The sequence below is a fragment of the Corticium candelabrum genome, chromosome 1 (assembly GCF_963422355.1).
Source record: "Corticium candelabrum chromosome 1, ooCorCand1.1, whole genome shotgun sequence".
Classification (NCBI taxonomy): Eukaryota; Metazoa; Porifera; class Homoscleromorpha; order Homosclerophorida; family Plakinidae; genus Corticium; species Corticium candelabrum.
This window is the reverse complement of record NC_085085.1, coordinates 1,734,307-1,756,021: the sequence shown is the minus strand read 5'-3', so window position 1 is coordinate 1,756,021 and position 21,715 is coordinate 1,734,307. Positions and strand designations below refer to the sequence as shown.

Here is a 21,715-nt window from a genome sequence, read left to right as displayed (position 1 = left end):
GGCCAACGGATGAGAAAACCAGAAGAACGGAGATCATGCATGAGACATCGTCGTCGACAGGCGCTCTAGTACGCACGAACCTCTCTAGATCTCTGCTGGAGAACAACAGTATGAAACACGTTATACAGCCGACGATTGCAAACACAGACACATGCTGCCACTCACGTCTGCAAGATATATGAAGGAATCGAACGCGAGGACAGGCCAGCGTACACATGCATGTACACAAGACTAGATGGTCTCCTGGAGAACTTTGCAAGGATCGACTGCAGATTTGTACGAGCGACGACCTAATCAACGTCAGAGACAGGGAACGCGGACGACTAGGCTATGGTGACACAAGAACGGAAGCATGGTCATTTTATACTACTGTAGCTAGAGCACTAAAATATGACAAGATGGCCTAGGTCACGTGCCTAGAGAAATTATGCCTAGCAACTTGGGATGTAAGTAAAATCATATCTATGGTAAAATAGACTTTGCCAGAAAAACTTGCTAATGGTGTACCGACACTGGTTTACCAACACTGGTTCCTTGAATTTGAATGGTACACGTGTAGCAGTTCTTTACCTCATCACTCTCTCATGCCCTTTCCTTACTCCATACACTACATAAGACGTATACAGAAACAGTTAACGAGTATACAAGTGTTGTCAGTCTAGTCTATAGATATGGTGCATCACATCCTTTCCGTACGAGAGCTTCGCAGGTTATGTGCCCCCAGGTTCAATCGAGAGGACGTCAGTACAAATGTCTAGACCACAAAAACAGGATTCTCCAGTTGTACAAGATAGATGTTGGAGCAGATGATGTTTCTGTGCATCCTACCAATTTCTGTGTCCGCTGCCATTTAGTGATGCATTGATTTACAAAGAGGCAAGGAACCTCTATCTTGTACCTCTCTGCAGAGAGTGGATGGTACACTCAGAAAACTGCAACTCCTGCTCCAGTTGTCAGCAACAGAAGAGAGGAGGAAGACCACCCAAAAATTGAAAAAGAATCAGCTTGTTCCCACAGGTCAGTCAGCAATCAAATTGACTGACCTAATCCAACAAATAGAAACAGTAGCACCAGAAGTCATATATGTTCAGAAGACTTTATTCAAGCAATCCAACTATCCAATTTCATCCAATTTGAGTCACTTCTGTACATGTTTGACTCGTTCAAGTGCCCTAGCTGTGTGTGAAAAAGTTGTCAACATCCCAGTTGAACTCCAATGCAACCATTTAATGTGCAAGAAGTGTGCCATTCAACATTTGCATCAGTCTCCCTTGTATGACTGTTCCCAGTGCCAGCAGCTATACAAGAAGCACATCAAGAGCCCACCAATAGCATCACTACAGTAGAGATGGTCATGCCACAGGTCACACAGTATCGGCCAATAGTCAAAAAGCGAAACGCATACACTACAATTGGCATCTTTGATAGCGGTAGAGGTCTGTAAAAACAAACAAACAAACCTGACTCCGCCATCTTTGCAGTGGCGGATTCAGGCTGGGTCTATGGGGTCTATAGACCCCCCTTTGAGCTGAGCATTACTGTTTCAGATTCGATTTTTCATTCTAATACAAAAATACCTGTTCTTTGGTACTGTGTTACTGTATGAACTGAGTTACTCAACAGTATATTTAATTAAAGACAGCTAGCTAAGTTTCAAAACTACCAGGTCCACAGTCCAGTCCTTTTGCTGGGTTGCCAAGATCGTGTTACTGTAGGCTTGTTGTAAGCGCGCAAAAAGGACGGTAGATCGAGGCCATAAGATCTGCTCATGCTCAGAGAACTTCATTCTACAATCCCACGCATCTACTGATTCCGTGAAGTCAACAAATACTTCAAAATGAAGAGACATGCTGCTACACCTATCACTTCATTCTTCTCCAAAAGGAGCAGAGAAGGTAAATGCAGATGACAAATTTGCATCTCTACTATATATAATAGTGTTTGACAAAATTCAATGGATTACCATTTACTGACTATTCCCTTTACTACAGAGTCTGAGGGAGAGTCACACTCAAGTGCAGATATAGGTTCGCCATCACAAAACTGTGTAACAGAAGACCCTTGTGGGGCCCAGATGCTTCTGGTAAGTAGATTATAAATAGTATTAATCTTAAATTCAAATATTAAGTTTGTTTGTGTTTGGTTGTTTGTTTGTTTGTTTGTGTGTGTGTGTGCCTGTGTCGTGTGTGTGTTGTGTGTGCCTGTCGTGTGTGTGTGTGTGTGTGTGTGTGTGTGTGTGTGTGTGTGTCTGTCTGTCTGTCTGTCTGTCTGTCTGTCTGTGTGTGTGTCTGTCTGTCTGTCTGTCTGTCTGTCTGTCTGTGTGTCTGTCTGTCTGTTTGTCTGTGTGTGTGTGTGTGTGTGTGTGTGTGTGTGTGTGTGTGTGTGTGTGTGATGTGTGTGTGTGTGTGTGTGTGTGTGTGTGTGTGTGTGGCGTGGTGGAGCAGATGGTAAAGTGTTGGTGATGACATCGGGGATCTTGTATTCTGTGATGAGGGTTGAAGGTTTGATCTTGGTGGAGGTGACACTGTCCCAGTTTCCTTGAGCAAGAAACTCACCCACACTTGCTTCTCTCGAATCAGGATTATGAATGAGTACCTGGTCATTGACTGGGGTGGACAATAGCCTCGCCCCAGACGCAGTGTGGATTGCAGCCCCGGATGCGCTTCCATCACCACTACCAGTGTGTGTGTGTGTGTGTGTGTGTGTGTGTGTGTGTGTGTGTGTGTGTGTGTGTGTGTGTGTGTGTGTGTGTGTGTGTGTCTGTGATGTGTCTGTGTGTGTGTGTGTTTGTGTGTGTGTGGTGTGTGTGTGTGGTGTGTGTGTGTGTGTGTGTGTGTGTGTGTGTGTGTGTGTGTGTGTGTGTGTGTGTGGCGCACACTATTAATTGTGCTTGCACAGCAACAAACAGTGAGCACCTACAGACCATCTAACTACCCCATCAGATACATAACTTGTGATAGACAAATGTTATTTACACGTCATCCAACAGCCAGTTGGGTTGGGTTGCAATCAGTTGTGCACAAAATGACTGCTGAAATGGAGTGCATGAACTGTAGTAAATATATTATTATATTCATCAATCATCTCTTCACTACACTATTCTTAGAAGGTTGTTTTCAATGTAGCTACATGTCTTGTATGGACTATTGCATATTGATACTTAATTTACTGTCTTGTCTGTCGAAGTAACGACAACTGAAGGATTAATATGATACTACAGACAGAAACGGATGACTTGAAGCATGAGCAGGTAGTAGCTGAAAGATGGGTTTGCAGGGTTTGTTGGTCTGTTGACTAATATTGATTCCATTCGTCTGTATGCCCACTCATCAGTCTGTCTGTCCATTTGTGTGATTCACATCGTTTATCTTTGCTGTCTCTGCAGGTAATCAGTGGTGACCATTAATAGTTGAATTAAGTTAAGTGACCATTGATAATCTAGCGGAAAGAGTTATATGTCGTTGTGCACAAGTGTTTCAGTTTGCGTTTGCAAACTCTGCCACTATTCAAACTGATGGCTGGGCTGCTGACTGGTTGCTTCTCTTGATCCACTGCACGACTCGATGATGGACTAGACTTACAACCTACTGCTCGTGTCCTCTCTTATCATCTTCAGTTGCTAGAGAGAAACAATCACAATAATAATTCAACTGCCGCTTTGTGTAACTAGAAACATTAAGAGACAACCAACCTTTGTATTTAAGACAGACTCATCTACATTAGATTCATTTGAGAACTGACACTTGATGTCTCCCATAATACATTTGCAAGACGTTTTAGCTTACTCTGCAGCATGTTGCATGCAAACCACACCAACATGCATGAACATCAATTCATAGCAATGACCAGTGCCACGTGAACAGTGATGACTGGATGCAGTTCCCTGCAATAAGGTGCACACATCACAATAATGTGGTGTGTGTGTGTGTATGTGTGCGACATCAATAGACTACTAATTGCCACAATCCTGCCTCACAATCGTAACTTCCAATAAATCATAAACTAGTTACACTTGCGATTTACCTGCTGCTTAAACCTTTGTCTTTCCTCGTGTGCTTGCCGCTTCCTTCTTCCTCTCAGTTTCACCATCCAACTGCTCCATGCGAGCTTTAATTCTAAAATGCCAGCAATATATTACACTGCAGTAGACCAATACAAGACAAATTTGCCTTTGCGATTTCTCGTTGTGCATATGACTTTCAATCTACTTGCCTACATGTCACTTTCCTGTCTGTCTGTCTGTCTGCCTGCCTGTTTGTCTGTCTGTTTGTTTGTCTGTCTGTATACTATACTGTCTCTTCAGTTCAAAATTATCTATGACCACTAGGCCCATCCCTCCAGTGCTAACTTATCTACTGTACAATGGACTTCTGTATCAATCACCTAATGAGTCTCTTGAGCATGTCATCCTGTCTAATTTCCTTAATATCACTTTCACTGCGTTTCTGCATGCAATGTCACTGCCAGTTGCCATAGCCAGTAAGTTTTGAAATCCATGTTGTTGATTTTTCCATTGTCGTCTCTTTTGATCATTGGAATATCTGATGCAGAAATTGCTGTCCATCTTTATCCTAAATGTCCAAAGTATTCAAACACAAGGAGGACCACATTAGGGTTAGAGCCAATTGGATGTGTTTCTGAGCTGTACGTTTCCTTCTTCTTTTCCTCTCTTCTCAGAGCCGCTGATCCACTGCTTTGTGCTACATTTAGCATGATGTCAGGACACCAGGGGTGAGCTATGGATACATCCAGCTCAACATTGAATTCAAATACATTTTGAACAATAATATCAGGTCTAGCTTGGGAGCTGCTATACGTACGCCTCGGTTCTATGATATGGTTTAGACAGTCTGACCAAGCTGATGGAATTATGGGTCCAAACTGGTCCACTCTTCCACCATCATCCAGTGGTTTCCCACATTCACATGTATCAACTGAAGGAGGCAGTGGAATTGGGAGACCCAGCCTAACAAAAGCTGCCAAACAGAACAAATCAGAGAAAGGGCAAGCTTCTGTGAACTAGGAATGCAGTCCAGCCAGACTCCTCAACCTTTTCCTTGGAGAGACTTCAAACGAGCAGCATCTTTCATTGACTAGTTCTCAAGCATGTGCAACACTTGCGCTCTGTCCAGTTTTCCTGACAGTCGATGTTGTAAGTTTTCAGTGTCAGGTAGTAGATCCGTCAGTGTCTGGCCTGGATTCAGTGACTTTTGCAACTTGTAACTGATAGTGTCTACCAGTCGCCGTAACCCTGAAAACCAACTTGGTAATACGTGCAAATATTGAACCCAACTGGCAATAAATGCAATTGGTGAGAGGTTTTGAATAGAAGTGAGCCCAAAACCACCATACCTGATAGGAAGTATAGCTTGTGCCCATGACCTAGCAGTGATATCATCTAGGTATAGAAAGTTGCTGAATGTCGAGTGTGTCTGTAGCTCGTGTATATTTGCTGGAGGTTGGAATTTATATGGAGGAATGGTTCTCACTAGATGACCTTGTCAATGTGTGTGGCTATGTCAGATGAGCAGCAATACACTTTGTCTGTCTGTCTGTCTGTCTATCTTTCATCTGTCTGTCTTCCTGTCTCTGTCTGTCTGTTTGTTTGTCCATCATTTTATCTTTGTGTGTCTATTTCTTTGTCTGTCTGTCTCTCTGTCCTTCTGCCTATGCAATTATCTGCCCATCATCCTTTCTAACTGTCTCTATCTCCACATGTTGTTAATGCCACAATCACCAATCACCACACAATACATACAAAACAACTACAACAACAACACAAATCCGTGTTGTCACATAACGTTTCCATCACAGATACATCACAAAACACTTGCACACTCCCGCATATGCAACCCACCTGTCTGTCACATTCCTGCTGTTTACCAAATGTCTGTATTACACTGACACACTGACACACACACACACACACACACACACACACACACACACACACACACACACACACACACACACACACACACACACACACACACACACACACACACACACACACACAACTCACTTCTGTGCATCAATTGCTCATGCACATTCAGCTTCCCTCTTTCCATGAAGTCATCTCTCTCTTGCCTGTCAAACCAAGCAATCACTGACTGCACAAACACCACAATCCCACCCATAACACAGACCTCCCTCTCTTTGATTTCACTGCCTCGTTTCTTTGCTTCCTCACTTTACCTTACGTTCCTCTTGAACGAGCTGCTTCTCAAGTTTCTATTAACAAAGCAAGAAAATTACACACAGACAAATAGACAGACAGACAGACAGACAGACAAACGAATGCACGGACAGACAGATAGACAGACAGACAAACAAACAGACAGACAGACTGAAGAAGAAGAAGAGAACATACACAATAGAGACTATCAAAGTAGTTTGCATTGAACTAAAGCTGAACTCAGTAGATTGCTTGTATTTAGTGTTAGAAATGTAACGTAGAGTTTGTGTTTCAATAAATGAAATTGACAGACAGACAGGCAGACAGACAGGCAGACAGACAGACAGACAGACAGACAGACAGACAGACAGAGACAAACTACACCAAAATGCAACTCAACCTCTTGGTCAGACCAAAACTTGTCTCGTTTGTTTGCATCAATATCAGCTCGTACGTTGGCTTTCTTGTAAGCAACACACAAATCACTAATCGATTGCAAACAAACAGTACAATACACATTGCACATTGACATTTTAACTAAAAGCCAAGCATCTACCAGAGACACACTACCAATCACAAAATTGATTAATTAATATATTTACATTTAACTAATATATTTACATATTATATAAATTATCAAAATTATTAATAAAATAAATTATTATATATTTATTACATTAATTAATATATCTGACTTCTTAAAATGTATTGCAAACTACCACAACCCACAGCCCATCCCATTTAGTACAAATACAGCATACATACCACTGGACCGGATCGTTCCACTGGTCTGGCCTTTTCCTTGTGGAAGCCATAACGAGTTCCAGATGATTTCGACACTTTCTCCAATACGACCTTCTCCTCCACGTCGCCTTCGTGACAAGCATTGATGGTCACGTGATCACCCTGAGAGAACAAAACAATCACACAACAACATGCAATAAATATCCATGTAACACACAAACCCTTAGAAATCCGGCAATATCGTTGACATGACATTGACAGACGCCTTTCCGTGATGTCGGTGCTGCCTCCCCAAACTATATAGAAAAAAACCGATTACGTAAATACACAACCAGTCAACAAACGACTAAAAGGTAGCAACTATTCATTGATATCAATATAATATGAATGCCTCTTGTGGACGTGTTTTTCAGTTTTGATCTTAGAAAACTCACCCAGTTGATAAGAACAAGCTACGGCAGGTTGGTGTTCGGATCGGTCACTTTGCACCATCCGTATTGTATTTTACTGCCGCTAAACTCTTCGCCCAACTCCTCGATGCTCCCATCTGCAATTAAATGGATATAACGTTCATACATATTAATTAAACCACGCCCATACATTGCTACTGGTTTTACTAAACATTCAAGAATAATACCATAAGGGTTACATGCCAATTAATATCAATCATAAATTTTAATACAATAGTTACTTAATTTTAGACTAAATTTTAACGCATACATAATAATTCAATCTGCAATCCAATATTATCCACTGCGCATGCGTACACAGTTGTCCTGTCAACTCGATTCCCTGCGACGTTTACATGCGTAAAAAGCTGACCTCCAGTCTCAATCACTTTTACGTCGTTCGTCTGTTTGTCATAATCGAACAGCGCCCTGAAGACGAACGTGCAAATGACGAAAAAAACACATTCGACCGACGCATGCGTCACAGATCTCTCACCAGCTTGTGTCCGACGAATCGCTGATGACGTCTTCGTACGAGGATTTAGAAATTCACCGACATACTACAAACTCGCAGCACACACGCCCACAAGCAAGATTCAGTAGTGCACGCGCGCTAGACATCCGGCTGAAACGGATGTGGCATCAAGACGTAACACATTTGAACCATGAATTGGGCAATGTTTCTTGAATTTAATGTTTTCAGTTTTAAGGGTGCCAATAATCCTTAAGTACATGTGCATTAGCTAGTCCCATCATTACTAGGTACTACATGCCCAAATATGCTGCTATTTTAAACAGAATGTGACACTTGAAAACAGTAATTTTGCTAATAAATTCTGTCTATAGATATATCAAGCTTAGTTTCTACAGTCACGTGACTAATGATAAATTCCAAGCTTCTCCTTCACTGCACCATCAATTGGATCTGGTAAATGTCTACATGCCTCCAGCAGCAGATCATCCGTCTTCTTCACATCACCAACTTGTTTGGTCTTTACTTGGATGATTGCAGACAATTTATCAGCAGGAGTCACTTTGTCATGACACAAAGCTTCAATCTGATCATGATTAAAGTCTAGTTTTAGTCCAAATGAATACCATTGACATGAACCACACCCAATAACAGCATTGAAGACTGCACTGGATGAAACTGGAGCTGATTGACTGATGGGTTGAACAACCAGCAGGTCGCCAAGACTTTCTACCATCAGCTCATCACCAACTACTTGTTTGACAGCAGCATGTGCTCCTTCTTCCTTTGCTTTTGCTTCATCGATCTCCTTCTGAGAGTAGGTAGGGACTTGTTTCAGTTCTTTGTGTTCCTCTAAATGCTTTCTGCTCAGATATTCAGTCTGATATTCAGTGCCCGGACTATACCTGTCTAACGTATCTCTCCAAAGAGACATGACAGTGTCCAGCAGTGAAACACATTCTGCTTCTGTTTGATTGCCTCCACGACACACAAAGTCGACAGAACGAACAGGATCTATCATGGCCACCAAACACTCAATGAGATTATGAACTGTATTGCCTTGTGATAAGATCAGTCCATCCCTCCACAGCCTTGCCTTTCGATCCAAAGTAATGCAAACTGTAGATTGAAACATGCAGAATGTAGATGGACTGAAGATGGTCGTCTGACTTCTGCACACTTGACGTCGACCGACATACACTTTCTTACTCTCATCTTTCTTCCACATGACAGACAGATCCTTAGGAGGCAAGAGAGCTGGAAACATGTACGTGTCGTTGCTGCCTTCCACTTTGAAGCAGATACCAAGAGATTTGTTGATAGCGAGAACTTTATCTGTGTTGAGTTGAACAGCAATCTTGTGATCTCTCAAGTAATGATCGATTGCCGTTTTTGCTTCTTCTTTTGTTACTGTGCCATCATTTCTCTCTGACTTGACATGCCACTTGAAATCCTTGGAAGCAACAATAGGACCGATGGCATATTGATGTAGACAAGCAGGATTGAGAGCAGCCACATCACCAACAACAGCAATCTAAACACACATCACAACAGTAACACCCATCCACATGCACACAACAAAAATAACAAGCAAACACAAACAAACAGATAGAAATAGACAGACAGACAAACAGACAAACAAACAGACAGACGGACAAACAGACAGACACACACACACACACACACACACACACACACGTACGTATGTACACCCACACTCACGCACCCACCACCTACCCACCCACGCACGTATGGCACACACAGGCATGCACACATACGCATGAGCACACACACACACACACACACACACACACACACACACACACACACACACACACGTGCACACACACACACACACACACACACACACACAACAGAAAAACCAAAACCCATCCCATCTCAAAAGATGATGGCATAAACAGCAGAAAAAGCACAAATCTCCATCTACCAGTTTGAAAACAGGTAATCTAATGTACAGTGTCCTGAAAGTTTCAATTCTCTATACAGCAAGATGTCAAACTGCTGCATCTTGCTAACCCGGCAGCAGCCTCAAAGTTCCAGACTGTTGCCCAATTTCTTTTGAGCAACGGTCTGGAACTTCGAGGCTACCCAGCATACAGATCACTCGCACAAACCATAGACCATCATTCTACTTTCCACCCTGAAGACCAACTTCTTTCGTTCATGCCGCGCAGTTATCACGAGCCTTCTGACTACTTTGGGCATTTTCTAATTTTACTCTTGAAGTGACGATTGAGTAAATTTTTGCTAGCACAGACGTTCTTCCACTTCTGCCTACACACAGACAGACACAGACACAGACACAGACACAGACACAGACACAGACACAGACACAGACACACACACACAGACACAGACACAGACACACAGACAGACACACACACAGAGACAAAGACAGAGACAGACAGACAAACAGACAGACAGACACACAGACAGACACACAGACAGACAGACACACAGACAGACAGACACACAGACAGACACACACACAGAGACAAAGACAGAGACAGACAGACAGACACACACACACACACACACACACACACACACACACACACACACACACACGTGCGTGCATGCACATACGCAATGACTAAACAGCTGCTAGTCGTCTCACCTCTCCTGATTCATCCAGAAAACCAACTACCTTCTCTACAACCTTCTTCTCTTGTCCTGGACATGCTTCCTGCTCGATCTTCTCCATGAGTGTTGCCGTCTCCATGAATGGATCTTCTTGTTTCTTACGAAGAGAAGGAAGCAACTTGGACACGACTGGCTGACAAAGACGAGGATACAGAAGAGCAGACTGTAACATAAATATCTGAATTAGAAAGCAAATTTATGAAGTCTAACAAAATTAGTCTTATGATCACTTGCTGTAGCTGCTGCTTCACACCACGCAACACTCTCCTCAGTTTTCTCATTTCAGGAGATGAACTCCTCCTGCAGTCGATAACCAAACATTCTTGAATGATGTTGATCTTGCCTTTGAACAGCTCACGAATGTAATCGACCACGTACTGCAACACACGCTGACTATCACGATAATAATCTCCTCGACTGGCCATTATCAACACTGTGGGTATAAACTCTCCATCCAAACTGGATCTGAGAAATGAGAGCCAGTACTGAAGCTCATCTCGCAACTCCTCAACACTGCACAGTCGTCTCTCCTTTCCTCTCACTAGACTCACTAGCAAGATGAACAACGAGTTGGATGGAGAGAAGAAGAGGCCGTGGGTTTTGTGGAACTGCTTTTGACCTGCATGGTCCCACAGTGAAACACGACCCACTCCTGAAATATAGGCTGTCATCACGTTGATACCAATCGTGCGTTCCTCTTCACAATCCGGGTCGTCTGCTTGATTCTCACTTGTAAAAACCCACTCTAACCATCCTCGTTTGAGAGCCTCCATCAGTGTCGTCTTTCCTGCTCCTTCTGAACCGATGAAACACAACTTGATGATTTCTGGTCTCACTGTGCCCTCAGCAAACAGAACAGCATACTTCTGTTTATCCTGACAATACAACCCATCCATTCTACACATACCACCATATCTCACTACAGAAACGTCTCACTATTGCTTTCCTCAGTCGTCTTCTCAGTTCACCATCAGCCAGTTGATATGGTCTCTTACCATCCTAAACATGAAACACACATATCAGATGTAACAATTTATACCTAAAGTTTGTATACAATGATGGAGAATGCTGCCACAACTACAGTAAACTCCACATTTAGCACAAACTTTTCGAACAAACAGGTTGGCAAATAGCCATAGTAATCTAACCTAGACAATATGTACTGATGCTCCGTTTACACGAGCACACATAGTGAGCCAATCCAAGCCGAGCCGTTCCAGCCCAGCATTCCACACAACACACTGTAGACACGAGCCAATAATTTTAATGGGCGTGTAGAAGTGAACCAATGCGTGTCATTAACGTGCGTTAGTTACTTGAGATCGTCATAGCTCACGTTTCCAATGGACAGAAGCCAAGCTGCTCGTTTTCTCTCTATGGCTTTACAACAGTCATATTGAGAAATGCATAGAACATATACGAGACGTCATACTATTCATACGATACGTAGGTCTATCACCAGGCGATTGTTGCAGCAACGGAGTTCAAGATATTTGTTTTGCACATCTTGGTCACTCCACAATCAGATAACGCAAATAAGACAAGAGTCTCCATCTGGCTCCATGCCATTTTGTACCACATAAGCATGCACGGATCGTATTCCAGCACGCCATGTGTATACACGTTGTACCTGACCTGAGCCAGACCTGGATATACTAAACATATCTTTCCTTCTTCGACGTCGCCAACAATAAACGGCACTCTCTGCGGGTACCGTCTGAGGTCAGGAACAGGCAGTTTAAATTCGGTGGAGATCTGACACACCGTTCGCGATATTCACACGTGTGTGTGTGTGTGTGTGTGTGTGTGTGTGTGTGTGTGTGTGTGTGTGTGTGTGTGTGTGTGTGTGTGTGTATGTGTGGGCACCTGGCCAGGCTCCAGGAGATTGCTTAGCACGGCCCATAGCTCCTACTTAGTGTACAGTAAGGCATTACAGTTTAACGGCAGCCCCTTCTCCATTTGCCATTGCTGTGTGTGTGTGTGTGTGTGTGTGTGTGTGTGTGTGTGTGTGTGTGTGCGTGCGTGCGCGCGTGTGTGTTAAACCCTGAAAGTGCTAAAACTACTAACTCAACTGGCAGTCAAAAGTCCAACTGGCAGTCAAAAGTCCAGAAGACAACAACAGGCACTTCTACCTGTCGTTTCGACATGCATGAGCCGAATTCAGCATGTCGGAATTCAGAGAGCTCAGCCCTCTGCTGAATTCGGCTCATGCATGTCGAAACGACAGGTAGAAGTGCCTGTTGTTGTCTTCTGGACTTTTGACTGCCAGTTGAGTTAGTAGTTTTAGCACTTTCAGGGTTTAACACACACGCGCGCATGCACGCACACACACACACACACACACACACACACACACACACACACACAGCAATGGCAAATGGAGAAGGGGCTGCCGTTAAACTCTGATGCGGGGCGGTGGAGATACGGGTAGTTGCACATACAGTTCGACAGGCAGACAAGCACACAGCTCTCCTTTAGATTACAGAAGCACACAAGTGTTCTTGCATCCTCATTATCCTCGTATACCTCGCTGTACTGCATGCTGGTCCCGTGCTCAGAATGCAACAGTGCTGAGATTGTTTACGCGTGTGCAAATTAGAACTTGCAGTCTCAGTGTGCCATGCAAGTGTGCTGAAATTGCTCTGTCAGATATTCTCGCTTCCATAGCTGTAATTCAAGAACTTTGCTTGAAATCATGCATCGGCATCACAAATAAGAAATTTGAGTGCACACACCTACCACATATGCAAGATACTAAATACGGTCAATTTAGTGATACCTGAAAGTTTGAACAATCTCAGTACGCCAGATGTTGACTTAGGCACGCAAACAGTCGCTGAGCATGTGCAGACTGTGAAATACAATCTCAGCATGCTACATTGGTTTAGTTTGCAAACAAGGTCAACCTACTGGTACACCTCAGCTATACTGGAATGCACCAAAAGATGTAAGAATAATGTACTAGAAAGTTGATTTAAAATTACTGAAAATGGAGGTTCATCACAATTGGTATACAATGTAATATTTCAATAACACACATCTGTTAAGTTAAAGTAAACATTAAATGTTCATAATATTGTTTACCTTATCTTTAGCATCTGCATCTGCCTTCTTCTCCAACAGATAGTTGACTGCACCACGATGACCAAGTTCAGCAGCAAAGTGAAGTAAAGTGCGACCAGACTGCATGCACAACACAAAAACATCTTTCACACATAATCAACAGTATTGTGAAAACTCTCACCTCCTCGTCTACTGATTGACAAAACTTCTCTGCAATCTTCCTTGCAACATCCACTTCTTCATCCCTACATGCCCAATGCAGCAGCTTCCACACATTCTATTATCAACAATCAAAGAAAGAGAATCAATGTAGCAAATCAATTCCATAAAGACAATACAAACCAATACAATTACTCTCTAACTGTAAACAATTAACTGTTACTCACTTCAAGTACAAGATGTTCAACTGACTGCATTAATGAAACTAACTGAACAGCAATTGACTTGTGACCATTTTTGACGGCAAAATCAAAAGGCTTGACACCATACTATCACACATACAATAACAACGAGTCAGTAGAAATATCACAACATGACTTAACAAGCGTTCCTAAGTCTGTTTAACTCAAATAAAATCACTATGTAGATCTACACAAAACCTGCTGTGTCAAACGTCCATGTCAAGAATTTAGGAAAAATATAAAGATGAGGAATGCTACGACAGCTCATAAAAATAGAAAATCACGTCTACCACTTACATCTCAAACACACACATCTACATTTGCTCTTCCTCAAACTGTTCAGTGTCTATCCTATTTACAAGTGACTACAACAGCAAACAACATCGTGTGACACTGGACACGTATCTGTACTCAAGTCTCACATTCAAATGTTTCTCTAGTATATCGTATTTCTGAGCATTTAACTGCATGCCGATTTAAGCCGAAGATTACCAGGGGGTATACTGACAGGCAGAGAAGCAGACAGCTCTCCTTTAGATTACAGAAGCACACAAGTGTTCTTGCATCCTCATTATCCTCGTATACCTCGCTGTACTGCATGCTGGTCCCGTGCTCAGATTGTAACAGTGCTGAGATTGTTCACGCGTGTGCAAATTAGAACTTGCAGTCTCAGTGTGCCATGCAAGTGTGCTGAAATTGCTCTGTCAGATATTCTCGCTTCCATAGCTGTAATTCAAGAACTTTGCTTGAAATCATGCATCGGCATCACAAATAAGAAATTTGAGTGCACACACCTACCACATATGCAAGAAACTAACTACGGTCAATTTAGTGATACCTGAAAGTTTGAACAATCTCAGTACGCCAGATGTTGACTTAGGCACGCAAACAGTCGCTGAGCATGTGCAGACTGTAAAATACAATCTCAGCATGCTACCTTGGTTTAGTTTGCAAACAAGGTCAACCTACTGATACACCTCAGCTATACTGGAATGCACCAAAAGATGTAAGAATAATGTACTAGAAAGTTGATTTTAAAATTACTGAAAATGGAGGTTCACCACAATTGGTATACAATGTAATATTTCAATAACACACATCTGTTAAGTTAAAGTAAACATTAAATGTTCATAATATTGTTTACCTTATCTGTAGCATCTGCATCTGCCTTCTTCTCCAACAGATAGTTGACTGCATCACGATGACCAAGTTGAGCAGCAAAGTGAAGTAAAGTGCGACCAGACTGCATGCACAACACAAAAACATCTTTCACACATAATCAACAGTATTGTGAAAACTCTCACCTCCTTCTCCACTGATTGACAAAACTTCTCTGCAATCTTCCTTGCAACATCCATTTCTTTATTCCTACATGCCCACTCCAGCAGCTTACACACATCCTATTATCAACAATCAAAAAAAGAGAATCAATGTAGCAAATCAATTCCATAAAGACAATACAAACCAATAAAATTACTCTCTAACTGTAAACAATTAACCTTACTCACCTCAAGAACAAGATGTTCAACTGACTGCATTAATGAAAACAACTGACCAACAATTGACATGTGACCATTATTGAAGGCAAAATCAAAAGGCTTGACACCATCCTATCACACAAAGAATAACAACTAGTCAGTAAAAATATCACAACATGACTTAACAAGCGTTCCTAACTCTGTTTAACTCAAATGAAATCACTACATAGATCTACACAAAACCTGCTGTGTCAAACGTTCATGTCAAGAATTTAGGAACAATATAAAGATGAGGAATGCTACCACAGCTCATAAAAATAGAAAATCACGTCTAACACTTACATCTCAAACACACACATCTACATTGCTCTTCCTCAAACTGTTCAGTGTCTATCCTATTTACAAGTGACTACAACAGCAAACAACATCGTGTGACACTGGACACGTATCTATACTGAAGTCTCACATTCAAATGTTTCTCTAGTATATCGTATTTCCGAGCATTTAGCTGCATGCCGGTTTAAGCCGGAGATTACCAGCGGGTAGACCGGCATGCCAGAGAAAGAGAGGTGATTTGACCAACCTCCCTGTAAACTGGACCCATACATCTATGCTGCATCCGTTATTAGATATTGATTGAACTAACACAAATAAACACTAAGACATATACTTTTCCATCTAGATGTAGTATATAGTCAACCCTATAATGTTTGCTTTTCTCTGTCTTCATCCTCCTCTTCTTCATCGTCTTCCTCTCTTCCTTATCTGTCAGCCCTGTGTGTTCTTCTGCTTGTTCAAACCTCATCCTGTACGCACTGACGAGACACTCCACATTTCCTGGCGAATTTCGTTGTGTTTACACCGAGCTCGTCATACTTGTGTAGTACCGCTAGCTTTTTCGATTGTGTATGATCTTCTGCTATGCACATTCCGAACATCCATTCTAGATACCTTCTAGCTGTTCGACTTTTCTCTTTTCTAGCTGGGCTTTGGGGGAAGCTGCATTCTCTAGACCAACGAATCAAATGACAGAGCATCTGCAGTAGAATTACAACACATGTGTACTAGTAGTTGCTCCCTCACCATTACCAGCACTCCCTCGCATTATACCAGCATGCCAGTATTGTTACCAAAGTCTGACAAGCAAGTTTCTGGTAATCTCTGCTTATACTGGCATGCAACTAAATGTGCAGAAATACGGTATTAACAACCAGATGTACCTTGCAATAAGTCACTGTTCTAACTAGAAAATTTTGTTAGCTGCAATAATGTTACGTGGTTGATAAAATCCCATATCTGATGATGTCATACTTTATAGTAACGGCATAACATCTCGGTGTCTTTTAAACATGTAGTTAGGAAATGAGGTTAAATTCTTGTAGTTATCAGATTGGTCTTGTAAGTATTGAACAACTCAGACAAGGTCAGGATGGGTTTATAAGTATTTTATGTATTAAATAAATAATGACTTGAATTTCTCTAGAATGAGGAGCAGATCTCCACTGAATCTGAAATGCCCATTTCACAACCTCGAACGGTACACACAGAGCTGCGTGTCATTTATTACCAGTGACGTGGATAGATACTGGGGTCTCTTCAGGGGCATGCCCTCATCCAAATGCCACCATCTCCTACGCCAACATCTATTATACGAGATTACAGAACAGGAACACCACCAAGGTTTCAGACTGCCTGCTGCGCAAGTGTAGGCACATCCCTCTTCCAGCATTGAAACAGGTAGAGCTGGAAGTGTCTTCCAGAAAAGCTAGCTAGACAAAAATGAAATGCCTACTCCAGTCTTAACCACTTTCTATCAACGTCACAAAAGCCACATTCCTACATTTACTGTAAATGTCCAAACAAAAGTACCTAGCCGAACAAGTGACCCCTTTCCATTACTCAACAAAACATGCTTCTTGAAAACATCAAATTTTCAAATAGAAAATCTTATGTGAAAGAGCAGCTAGCCTCGAGATCACAAAATCTACGTCCTTGTGTCACCCAAAAAGCAACGTGTAGATGTCATACTCACATATGCTTGTGTCACTGTGTACCCACTCACGTCTATATTGAGACTACACTTGATGCCTGACAATAATAGCACAATACATTCACAGCCAACACAAGCTAGTGAGTTACATTGCATCTGTTCCTGACAACTGTGTGCTTTTACAATGCTCTTAGAGTGGCTGCTTTTGTTGTTGAGTGTTGAAAATAGAAAAGATTTAGTGATACGTGCTTCAACTTTGTTGCTTCTAATTCATAGTCTTGACCAATACAATTATACAATAACTGCCTCTGCTGGAACGACAGCCCAAGAGCAGTCTTATACAAAATGCACTTTACATTTTATTCACATTTCCATACATCTATTTTAAGACTTAACAACAATTTAAATCTCAATTGTTGGTCAATAGCACAATACCCAAGACAGCAAATAATATGCAGATTTTGTAATACAAACAAATTGCTTTACCTCATTTCTGAGCAGACAAAACAGTTTAGTAAATACTTGATCAGTTTATCCAACTTAACTTAATTGTTGCTACACCTACCTAACATTTGATATTTGATTGTCACTACACCTACCTTGTCTGAAGCATCAGCATCTGCCTTGTTGGCCAAGAGAAGCTCAACCACATCACGACTGTCAAACTGAGCAGCATAGTGAAGTAAAGTTCGTCCCCACTGCATCAACAATACAATAAATGTCATAGAAATGATTCACAAATTCTATTTCTCACGTCATCCTTCATTTCTGTTCCCAGCTTAACAATTGTTTTTATCACATCATCTCTCTTGTTCTTACATGCCCAATGCAACACAGGAAGCCGATGCTACACACACCACACACTCAAACACATTCATTTCATTCTCTCAACACAACTGACTGTCACACACCTTAACTGTAACATCTTCAACTCTTTGAGTTGCCAACACCAAACGACCAGCTGTTGACATGTGACCTCTATGTGCATAGCATAATCAACTGCAGTGCTACCATCCTGACCATATACAATGCATATTAGCAATGTGTTGTCCAACAAGCAATCAATGCAATACAACTACCAGCAGACTATCCATCACTACTCATAATACAACACCATGTCTGCTAGTAAAACACTCATCTACATCTCCTGCTCCACCATACACACAATCAACACTTTCCAATATCAAATATCATTCACAACCACATTATTAAGCCACCATAATTGGGGTGAGACCCTTTCTATGTGTACTGTACTGTGTTGAGATAACCTCGACACTAGGCCTCCCTTTGCTTTCGGTGGTCTGACCATGCGAGGATAGCAATGGGACTGTATCACGTGATGTTCCTTTGCTTTTCGGAGAGAACATCACGTGATACAGTTCCGTTGCTATCCTCGCACGGTCGGACCACCAAAAGCAAAGGAAGGCCTAGTGTCGAGGCTAGTGTTGAGATGTGTATGTTGGACAAGTGAATGGAAATGACGTTGATTTTGAGCTAATCACAAACATGATGGTTTGTGATGTCTCAATGCAAGTGTAAGTGTAATAGCTGTATGGCCATCCAGGTTAGTCTCGCTTAGCCAGCCCCTCCCCTTTTCAACATCCAGATGGTGGGAGAGGGTCTGGTACAGTTCCTTTAATGTTGTCGTGTTGTCACTTCACCAATAAACGATGAATACTGAGGTATGTTAAGAGATTGTTTATAACAGTCAGGTGACCTTGGCTAATTACTAATGGAAAGGCTTTGATTTCCAGAGCTGGTCAACTCAGCTTAGACAAAAACAAGCACAGTTTTATATATGACAATATGATAAAAAGGCATTATTTGTGTGTGTGTGTGTGTGTGTGTGTGTGTGTGTGTGTGTGTGTGTGTGTGTGTGTGTGTGTGTGTGTGTGTGTGTGTGTGTGTGTGTGTGTGTGTGTGTGTGTGTGTGTGTGTGTGTGTGGTTCTGTAGCTCAATTTGTTAGAGAGTGCATTTGGAGCATAAAAACAGCCAGGACCTTGCAGGGTTGCAGGTTCAAGTCACAGTGATGGCCATCTATGGCATAATTTCCTTAATTAAGCAAGAAACTAACACACAATTGCTTCTATCGACTCGGGAGTATAAATGAGTACCTGGTCATTGACTGGGGTGGACATGACTACTGTACAACACCGAGCAGCAGACGGGTACTTGTGGGACTCGATGTCCAGTCCCACAGCTGCGCCATTGTCAGTGCACACGGCCAAGCTCCAGGTGGATTGTAGCGCTAGCCCTAAGCCTTGACGTAGCGCATGAAAGCCCTGTCTCTTAAGGTCGACGTCAAAAGACATGGCGGGATTGATATTTGTCCATTTGTGTGTGTGTGTGTGTGTGTGTGTGTGTGTGTGTGTGTGTGTGTGTGTGTGTGTGTGTGTGTGTGTGTGTGTGTGTAAGTGATAAAACTACTAACTTAATTGGCATAGAGACTCTCCACACAGTCCAAGTTCAACCTTTTAACAAGAACAGTGTCAGTCCAATCATTTGTTAGCTGCATGGCTTTCATTGCCTCCTCTGTTGGCTTATTGCCATTTGAGTGTGTGCAGGCCGCTTCTTTCTATCAAAGCATCACAATGATTGCCTTAAAATGACAGTTTGCAGCAAATACAAAAATACAAACGTATGCAGTGCAGGATTGTATGAAAGGAAAAGAAAATGCAACCTTTTCAAGGACATTACCTTAATATGAAAACTTAGTAACTTGCTTACAAACTATAAATTTTAGATACTTACTCATCTTTCCTGGATGAAAAACAGGCTGCTCACCTAGAAGAACAGTCTAATCGGCTGTTGGCTGCATGTGTTTCATCGAGCCCCTTTTCCAGGTTATGGTCAAGTAAGCAAACACACTACACCTTTATATACATACATCTGGATTACATGGGCAATGCTGAAGGACTCTGCTAGTTTACATTATTAATACATTCATTTTAAAACATAACTTCTCATACTCACACATCACCACATCAAACTGCATCACATACACTCACCATATCCTTCATTCCAGCATCAGCATTTGATGATAAAAGGAAGTCGACCATTTCATCATCACCATTCATTGCTACCCTCATTAGAGCAGTCCTACCCTGCAATGACAATAATTGTGTTTAATTGTTTGTCTCTACTGTAATATCCATCCTATCACAAATCTCATCACATCATTTAAATCTCATTCTCTTCATTCATTCATTCACTCTCAACACTTACCATAAGATTAGTTTTGTTCACATGTGCCCCTCTCTTCACTAGCAGCTTACATACAGAATAGGAGCCAAGTGAACAAGCATCCAACAGTACAGGCCGCCCCTACATTACAGTGAGTTGTTGTAAACAACAATAAAACGAGTCACTCAATCAATAACATACATATTCACTACACGCATTCGGTGAAGATCCTAGACTCAACAATCTCTCAACCTCATCACCTTTGATAATCCCAACAGCAAACACTAGTTGCCTATTCAATGTTGTGATGTCTCTCTTACTCATTCTAACATCACAGTAACACATCAATAACAATAAATCCTTCCAATTTCATTAACAAACGACAATTCACTCAACACGTGCTCTCAATCCAATCAGTACACAACCACATCAACCCTTTACTCACATCACAATCTAACAATCCATTTGCTCTAATCTATCACCTCGCACCACGCCCCACACCCGTCTACTGTCTATTACAATACACACTACAACCGCAATATATTGCAAATGCGCGCTAACATCACAAACACGTCGAGACGTCAAAGTCTTGGCGCGTTTCTCCTCCATCACGTCACACAAATCCAGTAGACGGGTTTACAAGCAAATAAGAGAAACCGTGATTGTGTGTCGCGCTCATCTCTTTTCCCTAACCTTCTCATACAACATCAAACTGTCAGTCTTAGTAATTTCTTGTGTGCTTGTGCGCGGGGGGCAGAGCTCTTTCGCACAAACGAGAAATTCGACGAGATCTTCTGCCGGGATACATCGACGAGTTGGCAGAAAGAAACGTTGCGCGTCTCACTCACCTCTACACCCGCTCTCCGCTATAAGCACTTTCGTGGCCGCTACATATGTTTGTGTCCGCCCGTCAATGAGCTTGTTGCTCAATGCATGCGCAGAATTTCATTGACAAACCTCTAGTCTCTTGCACATGTATACATTCATCGTCTCTACGCCAGCGACCACAAGCACGTCCGGTATATCTCCTCCTCCATGACGACCACCTGCATGCAATGGAGGACCACCTGCATGCACCTTCGCAACAACCGGGTT

The 21,715-nt window shown here is 42.1% G+C and overlaps 1 protein-coding gene and 2 long non-coding RNA genes across 5 annotated transcripts; 1 reads left to right on the top strand and 2 right to left on the bottom strand.

The window, feature by feature from the left end:
• Positions 1-1,835: 1,835 nt before the first annotated feature.
• On the top strand, positions 1,836-3,784 carry LOC134186732 (uncharacterized). Its single transcript, XR_009970996.1, has 3 exons — positions 1,836-1,895; positions 1,992-2,083; positions 3,386-3,784. It is a non-coding gene; the product is annotated as an uncharacterized LOC134186732 (long non-coding RNA).
• LOC134186723 (uncharacterized) lies at positions 3,480-7,962 on the bottom strand. Of its 2 annotated transcripts, none has more exons than XR_009970994.1 (11): positions 7,865-7,962; positions 7,687-7,797; positions 7,354-7,466; positions 7,141-7,215; positions 6,941-7,081; positions 6,576-6,660; positions 6,147-6,231; positions 6,023-6,087; positions 4,024-4,115; positions 3,692-3,883; positions 3,480-3,619 (listed from the first exon to the last, which is right to left on the bottom strand). It is a non-coding gene; the product is annotated as an uncharacterized LOC134186723 (long non-coding RNA). The 2 variants fall into 2 exon arrangements; XR_009970992.1 differs by having other exon boundaries at positions 7,742-7,797.
• An 81-nt stretch (positions 7,963-8,043) lies between these two features.
• On the bottom strand, positions 8,044-20,761 carry LOC134188547 (uncharacterized). Of its 2 annotated transcripts, XM_062656715.1 has the most exons (15): positions 20,663-20,761; positions 20,446-20,541; positions 18,348-18,451; positions 18,191-18,283; positions 18,036-18,134; positions 15,477-15,578; positions 15,273-15,368; positions 15,113-15,211; positions 13,954-14,055; positions 13,749-13,844; positions 13,589-13,687; positions 11,441-11,503; positions 10,735-11,379; positions 10,479-10,667; positions 8,044-9,374 (listed from the first exon to the last, which is right to left on the bottom strand). In XM_062656715.1, the coding sequence occupies exons 3-15, from the start codon at positions 18,405-18,407 to the stop codon at positions 8,247-8,249; spliced, it is 2,871 nt and encodes a 956-aa protein (XP_062512699.1). In that variant the 5' UTR covers positions 18,408-18,451; positions 20,446-20,541; positions 20,663-20,761; the 3' UTR covers positions 8,044-8,246. The 2 variants fall into 2 exon arrangements, with proteins under 2 accessions (XP_062512699.1, XP_062512704.1); XM_062656720.1 differs by lacking the exons at positions 13,589-13,687; positions 13,749-13,844; positions 13,954-14,055.
• Between the last annotated feature and the right edge of the window lie 954 nt (positions 20,762-21,715).